Genomic DNA, 21501 nt, shown 5'->3' with positions numbered 1-21501 from the left:
TGCTGACGACGTGTGCCCCCGTTTGTGTCTGCTTTCAAGGAACGGTTCGGTGGTGTTCCTTTATGCTGAAACATATGCCATGCGTAATAAAAACATACCCCCCCTCCCACTGTTCGGTACGGCATCCGATGTGATGGTTTAAATGGCTGAAAATTACAAAGAATTCGTTTAACTTTCCATATTGAGTAGCAAATTGATAGATAGTTAAGGCGTAACCCTATGCCGGGTGATACTGGTGATGCTTTTTGCCCTACTGAGTGATGGTTGTTTAATACTTTGAAAACAATCTTAATTTCTAGTATTAAATAGAACACTAGAATGCGTCAAACGTTAGGTACTACATGGATCGTACTTATTTAAACCTCGAACTCTATTCGTCTTGAGCTAAAACTTAAAGCTCTTTTCTGATAAAAGCTCCTGGAAGACATCACTTATAACATGCTTTATTATCTATTTACAGCTTGCCTATGCATGAGCGTGTGGTTGGTGCAGTTGGCCGATGCTCGGAAGTGTTACATTTGTGGCGAAGGAGCTGATGGACCGTTCCGGACGCTTCCGACGCATCACGGACAGAGCAGTGTGCCAACCGTCGAAGGCACCTGCGAAGACTTTCGACCGGAGGAAAAGTATGCTTTCGACTGTCCGCCAACGTACACGAGCTGTTTGACGCAGGTTGATGGTAAGTTAGTTCACATGACCCGTTGGCTAATGAGACAAAACTTGACAAACACTTTTAAGCAACCGACTAACTGCGGCGACCAATATTCCAAGTTAACATTGGACACCCCAAAGCAACTGAGGGTTTTATCATCACAAACATAATCGTAAAGCAGATTTTTAAATCGGTTCATGTGCTTATGATGTGTACCCCCGACACCCGAACTCTCGACGGCAGAGCTAGAGAGCCGATGGCCCTTCTTTCTTTTGGGGCAACGTTGGACAAGATGCTGCGTTACGATTATGATGGTGACAAAAACGATAATGATCATGACACTACGGGACCAACTAACTATCGGTTGATGGTGACGATGACGATGATGATGATGATGATAAGAGATTATTCCCGACTAACATTGGAGCGAGAGAGCCACTCGAGAAAAGATACAAATGACAAGTGCACTCGAGTGTTATGCCTTGTCGCATCGGTACACATGCACGTCACTCCGGCTGAAGGTATGCTACCATTCGCGTTTAACCTCCGACCGAACGTTCCACACAGTGCGGTCTTTTTACGCGAGGATGGCCTTTTTAGCTGCTCATTAAAACACATAGCTCTCGCCTGGTGTCTGGCAAGTGTCACAAGGAAGAGAAAAACCCCGAAAACCATAAGCCCCTGTGTGCGTTTTATGGTCACGAAGCACAGCTATTCATATTGGTTTGTCCTTTCGTTCGCATCGCCGTACTACGGATGAAATGATATTATGTCCACTACGTTGTTGGTGTTTCAAGGTACAGTATTTAAGGTACTTACCTTTAAATAAGACACATTAATATGTCGAAATGAGGACAGGGCGATATAATCTTCGCTACGACAGTGGAATGTACGGAATTTAAAGAAGTACAATCTTCCAGTTAATATTTACCATTTATTTACATCCTCAATAGTCCGCATTCGAAGACCAGCGATTTTTAGTTCCTGGACCGCTCGATTTGTCCGACTGGTTTCTTAAAAACTTCAATCCCGCCTCGATGGAAGCTTCCAGATTGGTTCTGCTTTCCGAACTGCCCGCTTTCTGCCGTCCTCCGGTACGATTGCGATGCATTCCAGCAGCATCCGAAGGTCCGTAGTAATCGTACGTCGGTGGAGGCTCTATTTCGGCCCCTCTCCTTTTCGGCAAGTCGGTTTCCTGCCTGCCCGAATCAGCTGCTTCTTCCGTGTCGCTTAGTTCGTTAACAATAGGCACGGGTGCAGGTTGTTTCGCTGGCGTTACCATTTCAACTACGTTCAAATTACGCCGCTTCAGCTCCTTCTTGGGGGGATTTTTTTTCGTGGTAAAAAACAGAGACCTTCCTGCGGGGTCTTCCTGTTCTGGAAGTGGAATGTCCTCCAGCAGCGCGCTAGAAGAAGGATCGTTCGGCGTACTCTCCTCCTCGGGCATCATCATCGGTGGCATTGGTCCAACAATTATTTCCTCGCTGTCACTCGCATTGGAGGCGTCACTGCTGTCCACATCGGAGTGGGTCGCGGGCTGTGAAGGTTTCCACGGAGTTCGATCAGTTCTACCGGTATGCGCGACAGGTGGTGGAGCAAATTCGGCTATCCGTTCGTTGCGCTTCAGATCGTTCCATTCGTGCTGGGACAGAATGAACCGTTCCTTTGCCGGGACCCATTCCTTATCATCCGCATTCTGCTCCTTTCCCTCATCCCACGGTCTGACATGGTCCGCCCGCTCGCGCTCTCTGCGCCGTTCTTCCTTCTCCTTCTTTTTGCGCTGTTTTTCTTCGGCCTTGCGTGCACGCTTTTCCTCCGCCTGATCGAACAGCTGATCGGTGGAGTTTTTGTCCGTCTGATTTTCATCCCCGTCTTCGTCCACTGGCGGCAGTCCCTGGCGTGCCCGTTGACGGGCACGGGCAGCTTTTACCCGATCGGCGATAAGTTTGTCACGTGCGTTTCGCAACGTTTCCCGTTCCTTTTGTGCCTCGAGCGTTGACTCACGTATCGAATCCAGCTCGTCCCGTTGCCGGTTACGTTCTTGCTGGTCGGTGGAAAATGCATAGTATCCGACGCCATGCAATCGTGCCTCTAGAGGGTTGGAGAACGGATAAAGACCAATTATTAATTGTAACAAGCAATTCTGTGCGGGTTTCCCGTTCGAAGGGGAATAAAACGACTCATAATCATGCGGAGTAGTCTGTTCTAGTAAGTGAAAAGCATTATGTTTTAACTAAATTGGGTCTCTCGCCGTTTCTTTTCGTCCTAAATATGAATATTAATGTAAATAATGTTACATTCACAGTCCGGTTGCGGATATATTCAACCGATAGCACAAAATGGCCAATGATGCCTTGCTTTCCTTTTTCGGAGAGTATTCCCTCAGCTACACAATTATCCAAGCGATGCCAAAAGATTCCGCACCGGCAGAGATTTTTTTGTGTGGAAGTTTTTAATTAAATTACTCCTTATCACACCCTTCCGTCGTTGCCGCGTCACCTTCAGCTGGCAGGGCTTTCTCCTTTTGGGCAGTTAAATCTTTGTTCGTTTCCAAGCTCTCGAGCACTAGTGCCAGGGGGCGAGTTCGGTGTGTAGCGTTCGGCCACGGGTTTGAAAATTGCAATCCTTGCCACAGCTGGTCAGTAGCAGCAGTGGGTGAGAAATTGGGATGCGAGAGTGAAAATTAGTTTGAACCACACCATATAGTAGAACGCAGCGCAAAAGCGATACAACGGGAGGGACACACAGGGAATGGGGAACCACATTTATTACATTATATTGTTTCTGTTTGCCATCATCGACAGGCGACACACAGCATGTTGCAATAACCGTGATGTTTTACAAGGGTTAAATACGCGAGACGGCCAGCAAACGGCACGCGATTAAATGGGTTTTCATTCGGCAAGTCCCAGCATTTTATTTCCACTTTTAATCGCCGATTATTGTCACTGAATGTGACTGCAATGTTTGACCACCAGTCGTGCCCAGCTGGGGGCGGTGCGTCCCCATCGGTGCCAGTTGTTTTGCTATTTTCACAACTTTCCAATCCAATTTGCGTCATGTCGATTATCCAATAATGTTTTTGTTTTGTGGTTTAGTTTTTGATGAAAAATGGTCCCTTTCTTTTTTGAGCTTTTGCCCTGCTGCATGCAACTTTGTACGTTAACTCCTTTATCATTTGGTTTATGCTTGCTTTCTTTAGATAAGAAAAGAACTCCCACTATCTACGCTCAGGATCGTTGGCAAAAGAAAGCGTACAATAAAAACAGTACGCCCAAAAGCGGTTTTGTAACACAACCACCAGCATCATCGTACATCGCTGCTGTGTTTCGGTCCGTATGGACAGAGAAAAAGTTTGCAATCACCTTTGCCAGGAACCGTGAAGATGTGAGGCTCTTTGAGTTCCACAACCATACCCGTGTAACGATATGCCACTGCTTATGATGCGCTTCTATCTCGCACTGGAAAACTTCGTCCACGGGGAAAACTTTTCGCCCCCATTTAGGCATAGGCATGACACTCATACCTCTTGCAGGGACGGTGTCTATCAGGGCGCGTCTGGAGTTCGTTTTTGCCGGGTTTGCTTATCGGTAAGACAAACCGCTTTCATTAACACAACCGGGAGGACGGACCAAGCCGGGGTAGACGGGTGAAGTTTGTGACAGGCCACGAAGTCGCACGAAAGCGCGAGGTGAACAAATAGCGCACCAGAATCAAATGCCTAAAAACGTCCGCGCAAAACCCGCGCGGTGTTACTGCCAAAAGGTTCGCAAAGCCTATTGCTGAGGATGCCATTTCCCTTACCTTGACGGAGGAACAGGATGGTGCTGCTCCAAAGACTTCCTATCTGAGATCTGGGTGTTACTTTCCTTCTTTTGCATCGCTCGTGTGCTTTCTGGATGCTTCAAACAAATCATTATCAACAACAGACTTTGATGCTGCTTCTCGGGGAAAGCGTACAATCTCAATAATCACATACCCCATACACGTGCCGGATGATGGGCGTGTGTCTGTGGCTGTGCTACATAAAAAGCTCACACTAAACACCCGGTACCCGCAATAAGGGAAAAAACGAGAAAAGCAAATTTAATTTTAATGATATTCCTTTCAAAAAAAATAAATAAGGCCCCATCATAACAACTTCTTACAACGTCAAAGAGGAAACCTTTACCGGCAGCGTTAACACCACACACTTTGGGCTCTTTGAGGAAAGCGGGAGCGCAAAAAGCAGCTGGCGAAACGGGGACGATTCCTGCGTTCGATGTGACACATTGAAAATCGCGCAAATGGTATGACATCTTAATGGACCTCGCTTGTCTTCGGTTCCTCCTTCGGCGCGCACTCCTTCCTTTCACTTGCACCACTCTCGCAGTGGATTTATGCCTGGGACATTTCGCGTATGTGCTCCAGAACGTTTCACTGCCGCTCATCAGCCAGTGTGATTCTAAAATTCACCCCCCTACTGCATGCCCTACTGCTTCCCCTCCGGTGCCTGTTGGCGTGTAGCGTGCGCATAGAGGCCCGACCAGCACCGGTCCTGAGGCTCGTTCCCGTGCTCGATGACAGGATTCATTTTTAATGAAGATTGAAAGTTTATTAGTTCTATACGCATCCCCGATCCGGGATGAATCAACACAACCGGAAGGGAATGGCCGACCGTATTTGTGCGTGTGCGTGTTTCATCTACCGGAAACGTTCGGCGGTTTTATGGACTTTGGTGAAGGTTTCACGCAAGGGGAAGTGGGCATGAGTTTCATGTGCAAACTCCAAAGAGCTGAAATTGTTTAAAAATTAAAACCCTTTCAAAATAATGATTAAAAGTACCAAATGTTGAGAAATGTGTGCCGAAAAGGCTTGGTTAAATCCTTTAAACAAGAGAGAAAGTATATACAAAATAAAACGTATAATAATCAATTAACCAACCGCGCTACAAAAAGTAACCACAATCTGTGAGCACCTGTGTTTTCCACCCTCTAACGAATTTATACTCAGCAAAAATACATTTCGTGTTGAAAACCGTTTTCCCTTGCATGAAATCATGCAATAAAATCATTCACAACCGACGTTCGTTTTTTTGCAAAGAAAATCCTTCATTTTTTCACTACAAACGGGTGGAAAACGCACGTGCCGTTTTCTGCCAATTGGCAGTAAAATTCAAAGTCAGCAGTTGAATTATAATTTCACATGTAAATTTCTGCGGCAAGCAACCAGCTCGCGTTCCCTCCTACAGAAGTTGATTTATTGACGTCCTTGCTATTTTACGTGAAACAAAAAAAACAAAAGCTCTACCACCCTTACACACTACCCTTACCGTGCCTGGAGATTACTGCATTAGTCATGACCGAAGGTAAGGGCAATTTATTGCCGTCTAATTGTACCGTTTGTATTTCTGTTCGGAACGCCTCCGCGTGCAGGAATGACTAATGGGGAAGTGGCGTATCGTTATGAGCATTAAGACATCAACTGATTTGTCATTTGTTAGCCTAATATTCTCTTTTTTGATTGTATAGTTTAACTTTTATCTTCTCGTTTCTGTTTCCCCCCACCAGGTGAAATCGAGATACGAACGTGTGGCGAAAGTTTGGCGATTAACGATTGCAAGAGCGCGAACAGCATCGACTACTGCTACTGCAGCACGGACCTATGCAACCAGCTGACCCGTACCGAGATCCGCCGTTCGATCGAAACCTCCCTAATGCATGCGCACCATCGGAACCGGCTCGGTGGTGTCGGGATGCATCATCAACCGCCACCGAACAACAGTGACGATGAGGATATGGCCGAATCGTCTGGTATGGACGGTGATCGCAGCGAGACGCATCGTACTATCTCGTCGTCGCGTTCGTCCACGCAGCACCAGCAACCGCACCATCGCGATATGCTACACAATGGTGGTGCCATCGTTGCGCCGGGCCATCGGGATGCTACGACGCAAATCAATGTTACGCTCAAACCAGTAGCGACTGCGGCCGATCGGCGAAACAAGGATAACAGTGCCACCAGTGACTCCAATACGACCGCATCCGATCGAAGCAGAGAAGCCAATGCCATTCCCAGCACTAGCAGCTCGCCGTCCTCGGTGCGGCTGGGATCGTTCGTTGTCAGTTGTTCCGTTCTGCTGCTTGTCACGTTGCAGCACCCACTACTACCGTACTAAACCGGTGGGTCCGTGTGAAAATAAAAAAAAAACACCATAAACACATCCCTGTGGATAGATGTGATTCGGAAAATGTTTTGCAAACGCCGTGTACACGACTGCATTCCAAGAATGAAGCAACACCGGCCACACAACTAGGCACTGGTGCCGGCACGAAAGTGATTTGGATTGGCATTGGTGATGCCATGCGTCGCCATCGTCGATCCCAAAGAATCTGAAATTTGGACGCGAAATGAAAATGCATAACCATAGCTAATGGTTATTTCGAATTTTCCTTTCGGTGCGTAGTAGTAAGTAGAACGAGTAGTGGACTCCCTTCCCCTCCCGTTAGTCCCGCGTCGCGGTGGTGCTTTTGATCGATTAGTAAATTAATAAATATGTTTCACCATCGCAATATGTGCTGGAGGGAAACCAGCAGCAGATCGACACCTTTGTTGCACCACACGACGCACGGATGCACAGTCATTCTGGTGCCATGTTAGTTGAACGCATCGTCAAAAAGCTGTCGTATTTGGTTCGACCTGTTGTGCCACTAGTCCTCCTCCGGTTTCCTTCCCTTCTCCCATCCGTTGCAGAAGGCTTGATAAGGATTGTACATAATTGTAAATAGTGAAAAAGCCACTGAAGCTACACTACTAATGGTCACTCTTGCGCTTCGACACCGTAAACGAAGCAAATCTATCATGTATTCTATCGTAAATTACTTCTTCTCATTCCATCCCCCAGCTAAAAGAAAATGCAATATGTAGAGAATAATAGAAGACGAAAGTGCGAAAGGGACGACGACCAGAGAAGGAAGGAAATTGACTAATCTGCAAGTAGTAGGAAGTGTAGTTTTGTGTATCGTCCCACCTCGAAAGAAAACCCCTTCTCACCCCACTGGGTAACCCATAGGGAGCTCAGCTCGATGGACCAGGGGTTTTGTTTTATTTTTGCTCAACCATCCCAACATTCTTCCACAGCTACGAATCTGACGATTAGCGTACGATCGTTGTCGTTCTTATTAATCTTAAAACAAACAGAACAGCTAACATTAAATCGGCTCTACCATGGGATGGCAATAAGATATACACGGACAGTATTGCAATATAAAAGGAACGAGAAAATGATTAATACTCTAAGCGAAAAAACAAATAAATAAAACGGCTAGGAATTTAAAACGAGGGAAAACATACATATGCATGTAAGCGATGTTCGAATTTCACCTGCACAATTAAAATGTAGTAGAGAACCAGAGAACCATTAATATACTTTCCCCTTTCCGAAGGGAAAACCAGCAAAGGGCGTAAAACGGATACGTTGGCTGAAGAATGCAAGCATGTGTTGTATTAGATGTTAGAACTAGCCCGGTTTGTATCGATTAAAAATGTCCCGCAAATTACAGATCGATTCATCGGATCGAACCGAAAATAAAATCCCCCGGAATAATGTGAAAATGTAGTTGAACAAATGACGGGATGCTCTACCAATGCAGGATTCGTTTGGACGACTTGTAGCGTGCATAATATCACATAGAGAAAGTTTACGGGTAACGCGTCTATCCCGTTCATTGGGAAGGTGAGTAGCAAAGCACACATACCCACATTGAAAGGTACGGAATCGCCGGTGCTATTTCCGACAGCGGCATTATGCGTTCCGCAATAAGTGGATCTGCAAATTATCACTAACAACTAACGCGTCGACCTAGTAGGGGGAAATGCAAATTTGCATAACAACTTTCGGAAGTGCGTATTTGCCGCCTCTGACAAGCGTTTTTAACTCGCGTTTCCTCGTGAATACTACACACGAAAGCGGTGTAGCTCAATCGGGCCAGATTTAACAATACCGTCCCGGATGAGTTTACACATCCACCATCCGCTCGGTGGAAAAATGGACGCGCTTGTGAGACATGGATCGCTTCGGCTACAAGCGTGTGATACATTAGTCTCCACGGCGGCGCAAATTATATTCCATTGGGATAATTCTAGCAGAGATTGGAGCGAACCTCAATCGAGCTTTCCGGTTAATTTCAACTCCAGCTTGGACCCGTGCGTGAATTCTCTTGAGATTACCGTTTAAGTACTAACCGACAAAGATTGTCATTAGGAAGCCAATGGGGCTAGTTAGCCCATTAGCACATCAATTGCTGCGGTGAATCCACCAGGACAATCTGTTTAACTAACACATTCGTTAAACTCTGCTTCAAATTGATATATTAACAAGATTTAGAAAAGATCAATAACTTGCCTCCCTGAAAGCCATATAAGTACATTTTTGCCACTTACCATCAAACAATACATCCTGGTAGTGTATGGAATCCTTCTCCAGATTAGCTTCCTCCTGTTGTATCCATTGCTCTTTCATCTCACGGAACCGTTCACCAATATCTGTGCAACCGGGTAGACCCATCGCAGGAGGCATTGGACCAACAATTTCTCCATCCTCCTTCTCCTCCAGGTCGTCTTGATGATCATTGACGATTTTGTCGTGCTTGGTGCTTTCAAGGGGAGCCTTTGCTGCTGGCGTGTTTTCAGTAGACGGTCCACCCTGCATGTCTTCTCTACGCTGCCCATCGCGCGGACCCATCGATTTTGCAAGCTCTTTATCCCGGGCTAGACATGCTTTCAAATCTTCCTTTAGACACTTTCTCGTACGTCCCAAGCAATCCGTGTATTCAACCCTGCAACAAGACATCAATATTTAACCATTTTTAAAACCCAATCACCCTACTTGTAATGTTACGAAACCCAGCTCCTTACCATTTGTTGTCTCCACTTTCATCTGCTTCACTCTCGGACGAGCTAGAGCTAGCACTGCTTTCTGGGGCAGATTCGTCGGATACGTTGTAAGCTGGTTTAACGTCCTGCTTCTTTTTGTTGAACATCACCAAACTATTTTCATCACTGTTGAGCGAACCACCGGCCGCAACCATCCGGTCGTAATATTTGGCCTTCGCTTGCAGCATTTGTTTCGACCTCGCGAGCTGCGCGGAATCTTCCAGTTCCGTGACAATAGGCTTTTCCTTCTTCGCACGACGTTCCTTTCGTGCTGTGGATTCATCCTTCTCCGGTTTTGGGACTCTTTTTGGTACGAAATCTTCAATCGATGTTGACGCCTTGGCTCGTCCTACTTCTTCCTGTTTGCGAAGCAGCTCCGCTTTCAAACTGAGTAACTAAATGAAACGATCAATTAGTACTCTAGTAGGCTATTTAATATAAACGCCATGTAGCAGCATACTTACCGAAGATTTATCAATTTCTATTTTACGGTTTGGATCGTTCATGGTTGCTTTGTTTTGTTGTGAATTTATGTTTCACTATGACAGTCCTGGCGCGTCCATCAGCTGATTGTGGAACGCGTTCGCAGAGTATGTTTTGTTTTTGCGTGACAATAGTTTGACAGTTCTTCTCTTTAGCTGCACTTTTTGCTGTTTTGCTGGCAGACAACACGTATTTGCGGTTTTTGCAGGAGACTCGGGCATTCTTTTTTCAGAGGTAAGCAATGTTCGTTTTGTTTTTGCTGTATTTCAATTTGCGACCCTGTTAAGTAAGACTGTCTCGATCGCCACGTGCAGGCATGGTGCGTATCTTGTTCGTTCATCCGGATCTGGGCATTGGCGGTGCCGAACGGCTAGTAGTGGATGCGGCGCTAGCTTTGCAAAGCAAGGGCCACTCGGTCAGCTTTCTAACCAACCATCATGACCCCAACCACTGCTTCGACGAGACGAAAGATGGACGCTTGCCGGTGATGACGGTCGGTGATTGGCTCCCGAGAGATATCTTTGGCAAGTTCTATGCCGTGTGCGCCTACATACGCATGATGTACGCCGCCTTCTACTACAGTCTTTTCCTGTCCAAAAAAGAACCGGTGGATGTGGTTTTCTGTGATCTGATCTCGCTGGGAATTCCCATATTTCGGCTGGCACGTCCCAACCCTAAAATACTGTTCTACTGCCACTATCCAGACCAGCTGCTGTCCAAACCGGGAAGCCTTCTGAAGCAGTACTATCGCATGCCGCTCAATTACCTCGAGGAAGTAACAACGGCGCAAGCAGATGGCATCCTGGTGAACAGTAAGTTTACCAGTCGAGTATTTAAGGAAACGTTCAAACGAATTGCAACCGATCCGGATGTGCTGTATCCTTCGCTAAACACCCGATTCTTCGACGAATCTCACATCGATGAGTCGGACCAGGTGGTCAAGCTGTCGAATGATGCTTTCGTGTTTCTCTCCATAAATCGTTACGAGCGCAAAAAGAACCTTTCGCTAGCTTTGCACGCTTTCAAGGCGCTGCAGGAGTTGGTATCCCCGGCTGAGTGGCACAAGGTGTGTCTCATTATGGCCGGCGGATACGACGATCGGGTGATGGAGAATGTGGAGCATTACGACGAGCTGGAGGAGCTGGCTGAAGATATGCAGATACGTGCCAAAGTACGTCTTCTAAAGTCTCCCACCGATCGCCAAAAGCTGTCCCTGTTGCACCGCGCACAGGCCCTGGTTTACACGCCAGAATTCGAGCATTTCGGAATCGTTCCGCTGGAGGGAATGTACCTCTCGAAACCAATCATTGCAGCTAACAGTGGTGGTCCGCTGGAGACCATCATCCACGAGCAGACGGGATTCTTATGCGAGCCCGTCCCGAAGGAATTTGCGACCGCGATGGCAAAGCTGGTGAAAGATGATAAGCACTGCGAACGAATGGGAGCCATGGGACGGAAGCGAGTGCAGCAAAGGTTTTCGTTCGAGGCATTCAGTACCAAGCTGGACAACGTCGTTACCGATCTGATTCAGCGAGATGGAGAGAAAAAGTTCAAATAGCATAGGTGGTGCTTGTTGCTTTCAACATTGCTGGCGATTCATGGTACTCCTGGGTTTGGCTGTGACTACCCGTGGAAACCCATGTTTACATTTCCAGTGCGTCAGCACATCGACTAAAGCGACTGCAAAGAATTTCAATGTAAAATTGTGTATCTCTCTGACCGCTGGAATAATGCGCTGCGGCGCATATTCATACAGCCCCATTATATCTTAATGCACGTAGTTATTGTGATTAGCCAGCATAGTAGCAGTGAACAGAACTAGTTCCAGTAGATTATCGAGTTGTAGTTGATGTTTTAGCCTTCTCAAATAAACTTCTAATCAAAAGCTTCCGACGTCCGGCATCTCGCGACCGTGATGGGTGGGAGTTTCGTATTTTGAATTCAGTCAAATAACAATTCGTGTTTATCTACTTTATTATTACTTGATAAGCTTCATAGCATCACTTTTCCATTTATTATTCTGGAAGGTATCGAAAATATGGGGTGAGGAAAATTGCCACAATTCATATAGAAAAATAATGCTTACCAAAGATTTAAGAGCATTTTCCGCATAAAGCCGTTCCTCTGTGCCGGTATCAAGCGAATTTCGATAGTTTTCCAGTTCTGCACGATCCTTCAAGAGAACAAGCGCATCCACGATACCGTGCTTCGAATTAACCTTCCTCGCTAAAGCCAATCGCCTGTGCGGATCTTCCAATTTGGCGAGAAACGTATTCAGCACCGGATCGGGTGCGTGCAGTGAATACAGTCGCAGGATCGTGCGATCTATGGGAATGTTAATTTTGAACGATTTTTGTTTCAACTTCAGCCATGCTTTTCGTTCGAAAATGTGATCAAAGTCTAGCCACGCCTGTTGTCTCGCACGTTCATTCAACGCGACCCACTCGAACTGGGCCTGCGATACTTGATGGTATTCCGCTAGCTTGAATGGATTGTCGTTCGTTTGCAGCGAAGTGTCACCCCATTTGTACTTCCCACAAACGTAATTCAGCGTTTCCAGTACTGATTTGTCCTGGATGGCCAGCGCTTTGCTGCTTCCTCCCGATGAATGAAGTTCCCCGGTTTGATATTCTGAAGTGGTAAAACATCGTATTCATTCTCCCACCGGTGATGGTCTCCAGGGTAGTGCTACGTACCTAAGAGATTCAAATAGTTGATCACCAATTGCGTGTAGAAAGTGTTTGCACCCGGCTGAGAAAAATAGTCGCTGTAAATCTTTTTCAACCTTTGTCGCTTTATATCGAGATTCGATGTGCTGCATACAAATATTGAGAATTGTAATAACTAAAAGAGGGAACGGAATAAAAATAATCAGAACCAGAATAAATAATCTTCAATTGCGTTTACTCACACTCGCGTCATGGTGCCTTCCTAAAAATCTGTAAGTAAAACAGCTTGAAAAATTGCTTTGTAACGAAAGAGAATTTGCTACAACTTACACCAGCAAATCGGTACATTCCGTCACCTTCAGCCGAAGAGATAGATAGTTCACGTAATGATGAACGGCCTCGGGGCGAGTTTGTAGCAACGTGTAGAAAAGTTTCTTTTTTAGCGTTTGGTCCAGAAACAGGGTAACTTTCAGAATCGCATTACCACACCCGGAAGCGATCGCTTCATCAAGCAGTTGTTCTTTTTCGGCCATCGATCGAAACATTTCCAGCGAACAGGGTTTACCGAGTATCAGCTTCCGGATGACCGATGCTGCCGACGGAGCGTAGTTAAACTCTTGTATCTTCTTTCGCAACAGTTTTACTTCCTCCTCGAGCGATATTCCCTTTGGAATGGTCATTTCATTGCGCGACTGTTCTTGCAATATGATTTCAAGATTTTCGTCCGAGATAATGGTGTGCAGCGGAAGTTCCCGCTGGCCACTGGAATAGTTTGATTCTGATGCGGTATCATCACCAAATAGGCTTCGTTTGTTGTTATTGCTTGCAATCTCGAGGACAGCCACCTGTTAGGCACGAGAAGTGCTTGTGTTACTTGTTGAAGTTATCAGCTGATACTCCGCAGAGAATTCTCATCCGTTTACTTACATCGTCTTCGTCGAAGTTGAACGATTTGCTCGCCGAATCATTCCAATAATCGTCGTCTTTGGATTCCATCTCGCAAAAACAAGAAACTCGCAGCGGAACTTTATCGGCAATGGGCTCGCGAATGAATTGTTGCGCTTTGCAAAACATGAGCAATCACAACAATAACAAACCCCGGTTCGCATGACGTTTCAAATTTGAATTTGTCTTCAAAACCGTTACACAGGCATATCAGCACAATTATCTTAAATTATTTCTGCCTATATCCTTTCATAACTTTGAGCTTTAGTGTGATAAGTATAAAGATTGCAATCAAAACGGTATTTTATGCTTATTTTTGCATCGCAACAAGTGAATAATCGGCGCACCATGCACAAGGAGCACGTTCGCAGATTCTCCACTGTATTATGCCACCTGGGGCATGCAAAATTGCCGTGAAAACCGGCTGACAGTTCTCGGGACAAGGCAGGCCAAATTCCTCTTGCGACAACGTTTGCAATTGTGGAAGAAGATCCTAGCTATTTCGCCAGGTTGGAAATATTTATTCAATATCTGCACTGGTGATTAAATACGGTGTTAGCGGGTGAATAGGAGCTGCCGGAATTGAGTAGATATTTTGTATTACTTTAAGCGTAAGTCGGTAAGCAAGCACGACCTTACGAAGTGCCACATCGGTTTTAGGGTACTAGCACCGAAAACATAGAATTATAGTCAGTGAAACAATTGTAACCACCGGAGGCCAAAACTGTAAAAACATGACGGAGTTACCGAGACTGTCCCGGGCTATGCGAGCCAACACTGACCTGGATGTGCAACGAAATCTTACCCTTGATCCCAAGGAACGAGCCGCTATACAGCTGTTCCGCAAAAAGGAAGTTACGAGGTAAGATACTAGCAGAAAATGGAACCGAATTGTGTTGACTAATTTGTAAAATTTTTCCCTAGTGGTGTATCGTGGAAGGAACTGAAACTGTTCATTAACAGCAATGTAGATCCAAAAATTGGCGGTGTTCTAGCGAAACAGCTGCGAGACCTGTGGGAAATGAGCCGAGAGATGGTAGGCTCGGAAGAAAATGCTGAGCTGGTCGATGAAGCGGCTATACTAGTGTTGAGGTTATTCCTAGATCAGAAGGTTGTAATGATGAAGCACTTATCTAAGCTGAAGAAAATGTTTGGCCAAGTTCCAAACGCTTTAATCAACAAAATGTGTACGGTATGTTAGAAAAACCATGATATGGGCAGGGATGGATTGTTAATTCTTACCTTTCAATTTTAGTTGGTGTTTGATATCAGCAGTAATTTAAACCCAGAATGTCGGACATATCTCGAAGAGCAAGAGATAAACGAAAACGGGCATGCGGTAGAAGGCTTTGGTGAAGACATCGAGTGCAATTTGTCGCTGGAACGGGAAACGCACGACCACAGCAAGCTGATGGATCTTTCTCCCGCGAACCCATTGGATAGCCAGGTGGCACAAAGGTTTTCGATGAACTACGATGCTATTCAAAAAACTGCCGAACCGGTAGCGGGATGTTCCGGAATCTCGGCCACCAAGCAGCAACCGGAAAAATATACTCGCAGCTGGCTGGCCCAGCAAGTTCCACCGGATTTGGTGGACAATCTGATGGAATTACTCAAGTCGGCCAAAACGAATGACGAGCTGCAGATGGATTTGTTTGACTTTCTGGGGGTGGAGTACTTGGACGTCATACCGGAAATGCTACAAAACCGGAAGCATCTGATCGAGTCAGTGAAAGCATTGAAGCAAATTAAAGTGATGAAAAAGATACAGCAAGACATGGAAGCCATGCAACACGCCCCGTCCTACCTGATGCCGGTGACAATACAAACGGAATCACAGAAGCAGATGCGCAAGCAGGTGAACAAAGAGCAGAAAAAACTGAAAAAGTTCCTTAACGAGACGGCGGTCGACAAGAAGGGAGACTGTGTTGAGATCGATCCAATTCAGTTACGTCAGAATTATCAGAAAAGTTTAATGCTTGCTGCACAAATGCCCCAAATGCTGTTGGAAAAAATTAAAGCGAAGAGAGGCGTGCTGCCAATATCGAAGCCACCCACAAAGCAGGTGAAGTATCCGAACGTGTACGACTCGTACAGTGAAGCTCGCAGCCACGTCGGATTCATAGCGGGCAATAAGATTGTTCTTCCGGAGAATGTCGAGCGAACGGATAACAAGCTGTACGAAGAGGTTAAAATTCCTGCCACCGATCCACCGCCTTTGTCGATCGGTAGCGAAAGGATCAAAACCAGCTCTTTGGATGAAATCGGGCAGATTGCGTTCAAGGGATGCGAAGAGTTGAATCGGATTCAAAGTGTCGTGTATCCGGCAGCATATAATAGCAACGAAAATTTGCTTGTATGCGCCCCGACTGGAGCGGGTAAGACCAATGTAGCCATGTTGACGATTGTATACACTATCAGACAGTTCGTCGATCAAGGCGTGATACATCGTGATCAGTTCAAGATTGTGTATGTGGCGCCGATGAAGGCACTGGCAGCAGAAATGACGAGCAACTTCGGCCGGCGGTTGCAACCGTTGGGCATTTCTGTGCGAGAACTCACCGGTGATATGCAGCTATCGAAGGCTGAGCTTCAGCAGACGCAAATGATCGTTACCACGCCCGAAAAGTGGGACGTTGTAACACGCAAGGGTGCCGGCGACGTTACGTTCATCAGTTTGGTGAAACTGCTCATCATCGACGAGGTACACCTGCTGCACGGCGAACGTGGACCCGTGGTGGAGGCGCTCGTAGCTCGAACTCTCCGCCTGGTAGAATCTTCCCAAAGCATGATTCGAATCGTTGGTTTATCGGCCACACTTCCCAACTACATTGACGTGGCACGGTTTTTGCGCGTTAACCCAATGATCGGACTATTCTTCTTTGATTCCCGCTTCCGACCGGTTCCGCTAAGCACCAACTTTATAGGCGTGAAAGCGCTGAATGCGCTGAAGCAGCTTTCGGACATGGACATGATTTGTTACGAGCGCTGCATTGATATGGTACGCCAGGGTCACCAAGTGATGGTGTTTGTGCATGCGCGCAACGCTACAGTACGTACGGCCACTTTGATCAAAGATCTTGCGCAGCAAAAAGGCCACATCAATCTGCTCCTACCGGAAAGCAACCCCGAGTATGGAAGTGCACTAAAAACAGTGTCGAAGAGCCGCAACAAACAGTTTGTGGAACTGTTTCAAAACGGACTGGCAATGCACCACGCAGGCATGTTGCGCCAGGATAGAAATTTGGTCGAGAAATACTTTGCCGATGGAATGATTAAGGTGTTGGTGTGTACGGCGACGCTTGCTTGGGGTGTTAACTTGCCGGCGCATGCGGTCATTATCAAGGGAACGGAAATTTACGACTCGAAGCACGGTACGTTCGTGGATTTGGGAATACTGGATGTGCTTCAGATATTCGGTCGAGCGGGACGTCCGCAGTACGACAAGAGCGGCGTTGGTACGATCATTACCACGCACGATAAGCTAAACCACTACCTTTCACTATTGACCAATCAGTTCCCGATCGAGTCAAACTTCATCCAGTGTTTGGCGGATAACCTGAATGCCGAGGTGACCCTAGGTACAATCAGCAACATTGACGAAGCGATCGTTTGGCTAAGCTACACGTATCTTTTCGTGCGTATGCGAATGAATCCACAGTGCTACGGACTAAACTACGACGATCTGCGCGAAGATCCATCGCTGGAACAGAAACGCCGACAGTTGATCCATACGGCAGCGATGTCCCTGGACAAGGCGCGTATGTTGCGATACAACGATCGTACTGGCGATTTGAATGTAACGGATCTCGGTCGGACGGCGTCACATTTCTACATCAAGTACGACACGGTGGAAGTGTTCAACGAAATGCTGAAACCGATCATGACCGATGCGGACATTTTGCAGATGATGTCAAACGCGCACGAGTTCCAGCAGCTGAAGGTGCGTGACGACGAGATGGATGAACTGGACGAACTGACGCACATCTGTTGCGAGGTGCCGGTCCGTGGTGGCAGCGAAAACATCCACGGCAAAGTGAACATCCTCATGCAGACGTACCTGTCGAAGGGTATGGTACGTTCGTTCTCGCTAATGTCCGACATGTCGTACATTACGCAGAACGCGGTACGAATCGCTCGGGCCCTCTTCACGATGGTGCTGCGCGCCAACAATCCCATCCTGGCCGGACGAATGCTGAACGTGAGCAAGATGTTCGAGAAACAGATGTGGGAGTTTCAGACACCAATGTACCAGTTCAACCTACTTCCGTTGGACGTTGTGGATAAGATAGAGAAGCGTGGTCTAAGTGTACTCGCTCTCCGGGATATGGAGGAGAAGGAGATTGGAGACTTTCTGCGGAACCATCGGTATGCGAAGATGGTAAAACGATGCGCGGAGGAGTTTCCGATGCTTGAAATCGAAGCTACACTTCAACCGATCACTAGAACGGTACTGCGAATAAGGGTGTTTATACGGGCTTCGTTCCGGTGGAACGATCGTGTGCACGGCAAAACGGCAGAATCGTTCTGGATATGGATAGAGGATCCGGAGAGCAACTACATCTATCATTCGGAGTACTTCCAGATTACGAAACGGCAGACAATGCGACAGGAAGATCAGGAACTGATCATGATCATTCCATTGAAGGATCCCTTGCCTCCCCAGTACTACATACGAGTTGCCAGTGACACCTGGTTAGGTAGTAACAATCTGGTACCACTTTCCTTCAAGCATCTCATTCTGCCGGAAGTACATCCCCCGCATACGGAGCTGTTGCCCCTGCAACCTCTGCCTGTGACGGTGTTAAATAATCGAAAGTACGAATCATTGTACAGCTTCACCCATTACAACCCCATTCAGACGCAGATCTTCCACTGTCTTTACCACACGGACAACAACGTACTGCTCGGAGCACCTACCGGATCCGGTAAAACAATCGCTGCCGAAATGGCAATGTTTCGCGTGTTTCGTTTGCTCCCAGCGGGCAAGGTAGTGTACATTGCACCGCTGAAGGCGCTGGTAAAGGAACGAATGGACGACTGGAAGGTGCGGCTCGAACAAAAGTTGGGCAAAAAGGTGGTAGAACTGACCGGAGACGTTACACCGGACGTTCGGGCGATTAAGGAATCGTCGGTGATCGTTACCACGCCCGAGAAATGGGACGGCATTAGTCGATCGTGGCAAACGCGTGATTATGTGCGAGATGTTGCATTGATCGTGATTGACGAAATCCACCTCTTGGGTGAAGATCGTGGTCCAGTGCTGGAGGTGATTGTGTCGCGAATGAACTTCATTTCGTCGCATACGGAACGAACGGTGCGGATCGTTGGACTTTCGACGGCATTGGCAAACGCACGTGATCTGGCAAACTGGCTCGGGATCGATACGATGGGTTTGTACAACTTCAAACCGTCCGTCCGTCCGGTACCGCTGTCGGTGCACATCCAGGGATTCCCGGGAAGGCATTACTGCCCGCGAATGGCCACCATGAATCGTCCCGCGTACCAGGCTATTCGGCAGTATTCACCATGCACTCCGGCGCTTATTTTTGTAGCGTCTCGTAGACAAACTCGTCTTACGGCGCTGGACCTGATCACGTTCCTGGCAAGCGAAGACAACTCCAAACAGTTCCTACACACGTCCGAAGAAGAGATGGAGCAGATACTGCAAAACGTTCGCGACAGTAACCTTCGGCTGACGTTAGCGTTTGGCATCGGTATGCACCATGCAGGGTTACACGAGCGCGATCGCAAGACGGCGGAGGAGCTGTTTTTGAACAGAAAAATTCAAATTCTCATCGCAACGGCCACCTTAGCGTGGGGAGTCAATCTTCCCGCCCATCTGGTGATCATCAAGGGAACGGAGTTTTACGATGGCAAGCTGAAACGATATGTAGATATGCCTATCACTGACGTGCTGCAGATGATGGGTCGTGCTGGACGACCACAGTTCGGCAATGAGGGTATTGCCTGCGTGTTCGTTCAGGACACGCGAAAGAACTTTTACAAAAAGTTCCTGTACGATCCATTCCCGGTGGAATCCAGCCTACTGGCCGTGTTGCCGGATCACATAAACGCCGAGATCGTGTCGGGAACGTTACGAACGAAGCAGAGCATCCTGGATTATCTTACCTGGACGTACTTCTACCGTCGATTGCTACGCAATCCCACCTACTACGGGCTGGAGAACACGGAAATGGACAATGTGAACTGCTTCCTTTCGGAACTAATCGAGAAAATGCTCGATAAGCTTATACGGGCCGGATGTGTGATAGTGGAGGAAGATAACAGATCCCTCATAGCCACCTCGATGGGGCGCATTTCTTCCTATTACTATCTATCGCACATCACCATGCGTCACTTTGCTGATACGCTGCGATACGATATGAGCATGGAAGAGCTACTACGTGCGATGGCAGACGCGGCGGAATTCGAAGAGCATCCTGTCCGCCATAATGAAGATTTATATAACGCGTACGTTAACAGTGAAGTGCATCTTCAGTGTGTATGTACTAATTGGTTGTGTCGTTCATTTGTTTGCTTCCCTTTTGCAGTGATTTGGCGAAACTATGCCCACTAAAGGTGGATTCGCTATCTGTCGACAATCCGCACACGAAAGTATTCCTGCTTTTGCAAGCTCACTTATCGCGGCTTCCCTTACCAAATTCCGATTACGGAACGGACACGAAATCGGTGCTCGATCAATCGATACGAATTCTTCAGGTATGCTGTCTGCCTTTCATTCATCCCTTAGTGGAAGATTATTTCATTTCCACGCCTGTGCATTTTTCAGGCCATGGTCGATATCAGCGCGGAAAGTGGTTGGCTTGCGACAACGCTACGGATACAACAGCTGATGCAGTGTATAATCCAAGCACGCTGGCTAGATGATCCCGTTGTCATGACGCTCCCCAACGTCGAATCGCACAATGCGGCTATCTTCAGCCAGATAAAAACAGAGTAAGCAACTTTTGTAAATTCCTCAAATTGAAAATGGTGGGAGATTACTTTGATAGTGCTGTTATTAATTTATCTACCATCTACCACTTCAGTTTACCATTCCTGACGCTTCCGGCTTTGAAAGAAAATTGTAACCGAAAGTACGAAAACCTAGCTGCACCGTTACGGCAGGAGTTTGAGGAACCGGAAATTGAGCAGATTTACAAGGTGATAAGTGAGTTGCCCTCACTGAACGTTCAGATTTCGGTACGCGGACCGTACGGTACGGAGGGAGATGTGGACCGGCCAGTCCAGCAACCCACGCACCGTGATCAATGGATGGAGCTGTATGCCGATCAGGAGTATGTCGTTTGCGTGCAGCTAATACGATTGGGTTCGTTCGATGCGCTCCGCATAAACTGTCCCAAGTTCCCGAAGGGTAAAGATGAGGGTTGGTTCCTAACGCTGGGTCATCAAGCGGAGGGAGAACTAATAGCCCTGAAACGATGTGTGTACCGCAGCAATCGTAGTACTCATCAGCTGTGCTTTTATGCCCCTTCGCGTGTTGGTAAGATTCAGTGATGCTTGCGGGTTTTGTCCTCAACGTGGCTAATTCATCATTTTTGCTTTTCATATCGACACAGGACGTTGTATATACACAGTGTACCTGCTTTCCGATGGCTATATAGGGCTGGATCAACAGTACAACATACAATTCGAAGTGGTGCCTGCTCCGGTCAGTGAAAAAGATGGAGCGCAACAAGTGTTTGCGAAAGGTGAAGGATTCTGGTAAACCTGCAGAATAGTGCACCGGAGCAATGATCTTAACGAGCAATGATATGAACGGAATAATACAGAAGACCGAATAATACACGAACGACACGACGAGTGATTGACGGA

General features: G+C 47.0%; 4 protein-coding genes across 4 annotated transcripts; 2 read left to right on the top strand and 2 right to left on the bottom strand.

The window, feature by feature from the left end:
• Positions 1 to 1578: 1578 nt before the first annotated feature.
• Positions 1579 to 10082, bottom strand: LOC128306432 (coiled-coil domain-containing protein 174). Its single transcript, XM_053043988.1, has 4 exons — positions 10030 to 10082; positions 9548 to 9960; positions 9074 to 9468; positions 1579 to 2743 (listed from the first exon to the last, which is right to left on the bottom strand). The coding sequence occupies exons 1-4, from the start codon at positions 10069 to 10071 to the stop codon at positions 1599 to 1601; spliced, it is 1995 nt and encodes a 664-aa protein (XP_052899948.1). The 5' UTR covers positions 10072 to 10082; the 3' UTR covers positions 1579 to 1598.
• Positions 10083 to 10233: 151 nt separating this feature from the next.
• On the top strand, positions 10234 to 11995 carry LOC128296849 (alpha-1,3/1,6-mannosyltransferase ALG2). The gene is made up of 2 exons (XM_053032354.1): positions 10234 to 10282; positions 10363 to 11995. Exon 2 carries the CDS (start codon positions 10365 to 10367, stop codon positions 11604 to 11606), a length of 1242 nt encoding a protein of 413 aa, XP_052888314.1. The 5' UTR covers positions 10234 to 10282; positions 10363 to 10364; the 3' UTR covers positions 11607 to 11995.
• Positions 11996 to 12026: 31 nt separating this feature from the next.
• Positions 12027 to 13763, bottom strand: LOC128297972 (vacuolar protein sorting-associated protein 16B). Its single transcript, XM_053033693.1, has 6 exons — positions 13645 to 13763; positions 13048 to 13562; positions 12960 to 12987; positions 12745 to 12892; positions 12135 to 12679; positions 12027 to 12068 (listed from the first exon to the last, which is right to left on the bottom strand). The coding sequence occupies exons 1-6, from the start codon at positions 13711 to 13713 to the stop codon at positions 12027 to 12029; spliced, it is 1347 nt and encodes a 448-aa protein (XP_052889653.1). The 5' UTR covers positions 13714 to 13763.
• A 633-nt stretch (positions 13764 to 14396) lies between these two features.
• Positions 14397 to 21459, top strand: LOC128309868 (activating signal cointegrator 1 complex subunit 3). The gene is made up of 7 exons (XM_053046353.1): positions 14397 to 14524; positions 14587 to 14854; positions 14918 to 20136; positions 20217 to 20385; positions 20456 to 20622; positions 20715 to 21169; positions 21246 to 21459. The coding sequence occupies exons 1-7, from the start codon at positions 14397 to 14399 to the stop codon at positions 21392 to 21394; spliced, it is 6555 nt and encodes a 2184-aa protein (XP_052902313.1). The 3' UTR covers positions 21395 to 21459.
• Positions 21460 to 21501: the final 42 nt, after the last annotated feature.

The sequence above is a fragment of the Anopheles moucheti genome, chromosome 2, assembly GCF_943734755.1.
Source record: "Anopheles moucheti chromosome 2, idAnoMoucSN_F20_07, whole genome shotgun sequence".
Lineage (NCBI taxonomy): Eukaryota > Metazoa > Arthropoda > Insecta > Diptera > Culicidae > Anopheles > Anopheles moucheti.
The sequence above is the reverse complement of the archived record's forward strand: the minus strand, read 5'-3'. Positions and strand labels throughout refer to the sequence as shown.

What these genes read in the sequence shown, in the direction of transcription:
- LOC128306432 (XM_053043988.1), bottom strand. Translation starts at nt 10,071, where the DNA reads ATGAACGATCCAAACCGTAAAATAGAAATTGATAAATCTTCG. An exon ending in TAGAAATTGATAAATCTTCG is followed by an intron (nt 9,961 to 10,029) that starts GTAAGTATGCTG and finishes CGTTTCATTTAG; the next exon opens with TTACTCAGTTTGAAAGCGGA. An exon ending in GAAAGTGGAGACAACAAATG is followed by an intron (nt 9,469 to 9,547) that starts GTAAGGAGCTGG and finishes GTCTTGTTGCAG; the next exon opens with GGTTGAATACACGGATTGCT.
- LOC128296849 (XM_053032354.1), top strand. Translation starts at nt 10,365, where the DNA reads ATGGTGCGTATCTTGTTCGTTCATCCGGATCTGGGCATTGGCGGTGCC.
- LOC128297972 (XM_053033693.1), bottom strand. Translation starts at nt 13,713, where the DNA reads ATGGAATCCAAAGACGACGATTATTGGAATGATTCGGCGAGCAAATCG. An exon ending in TCAACTTCGACGAAGACGAT is followed by an intron (nt 13,563 to 13,644) that starts GTAAGTAAACGG and finishes CGTGCCTAACAG; the next exon opens with GTGGCTGTCCTCGAGATTGC. An exon ending in GAATGTACCGATTTGCTGGT is followed by an intron (nt 12,988 to 13,047) that starts GTAAGTTGTAGC and finishes TTTTACTTACAG; the next exon opens with ATTTTTAGGAAGGCACCATG.
- LOC128309868 (XM_053046353.1), top strand. Translation starts at nt 14,397, where the DNA reads ATGACGGAGTTACCGAGACTGTCCCGGGCTATGCGAGCCAACACTGAC. An exon ending in TAATCAACAAAATGTGTACG is followed by an intron (nt 14,855 to 14,917) that starts GTATGTTAGAAA and finishes TTTCAATTTTAG; the next exon opens with TTGGTGTTTGATATCAGCAG. An exon ending in AATCGATACGAATTCTTCAG is followed by an intron (nt 20,386 to 20,455) that starts GTATGCTGTCTG and finishes TGCATTTTTCAG; the next exon opens with GCCATGGTCGATATCAGCGC.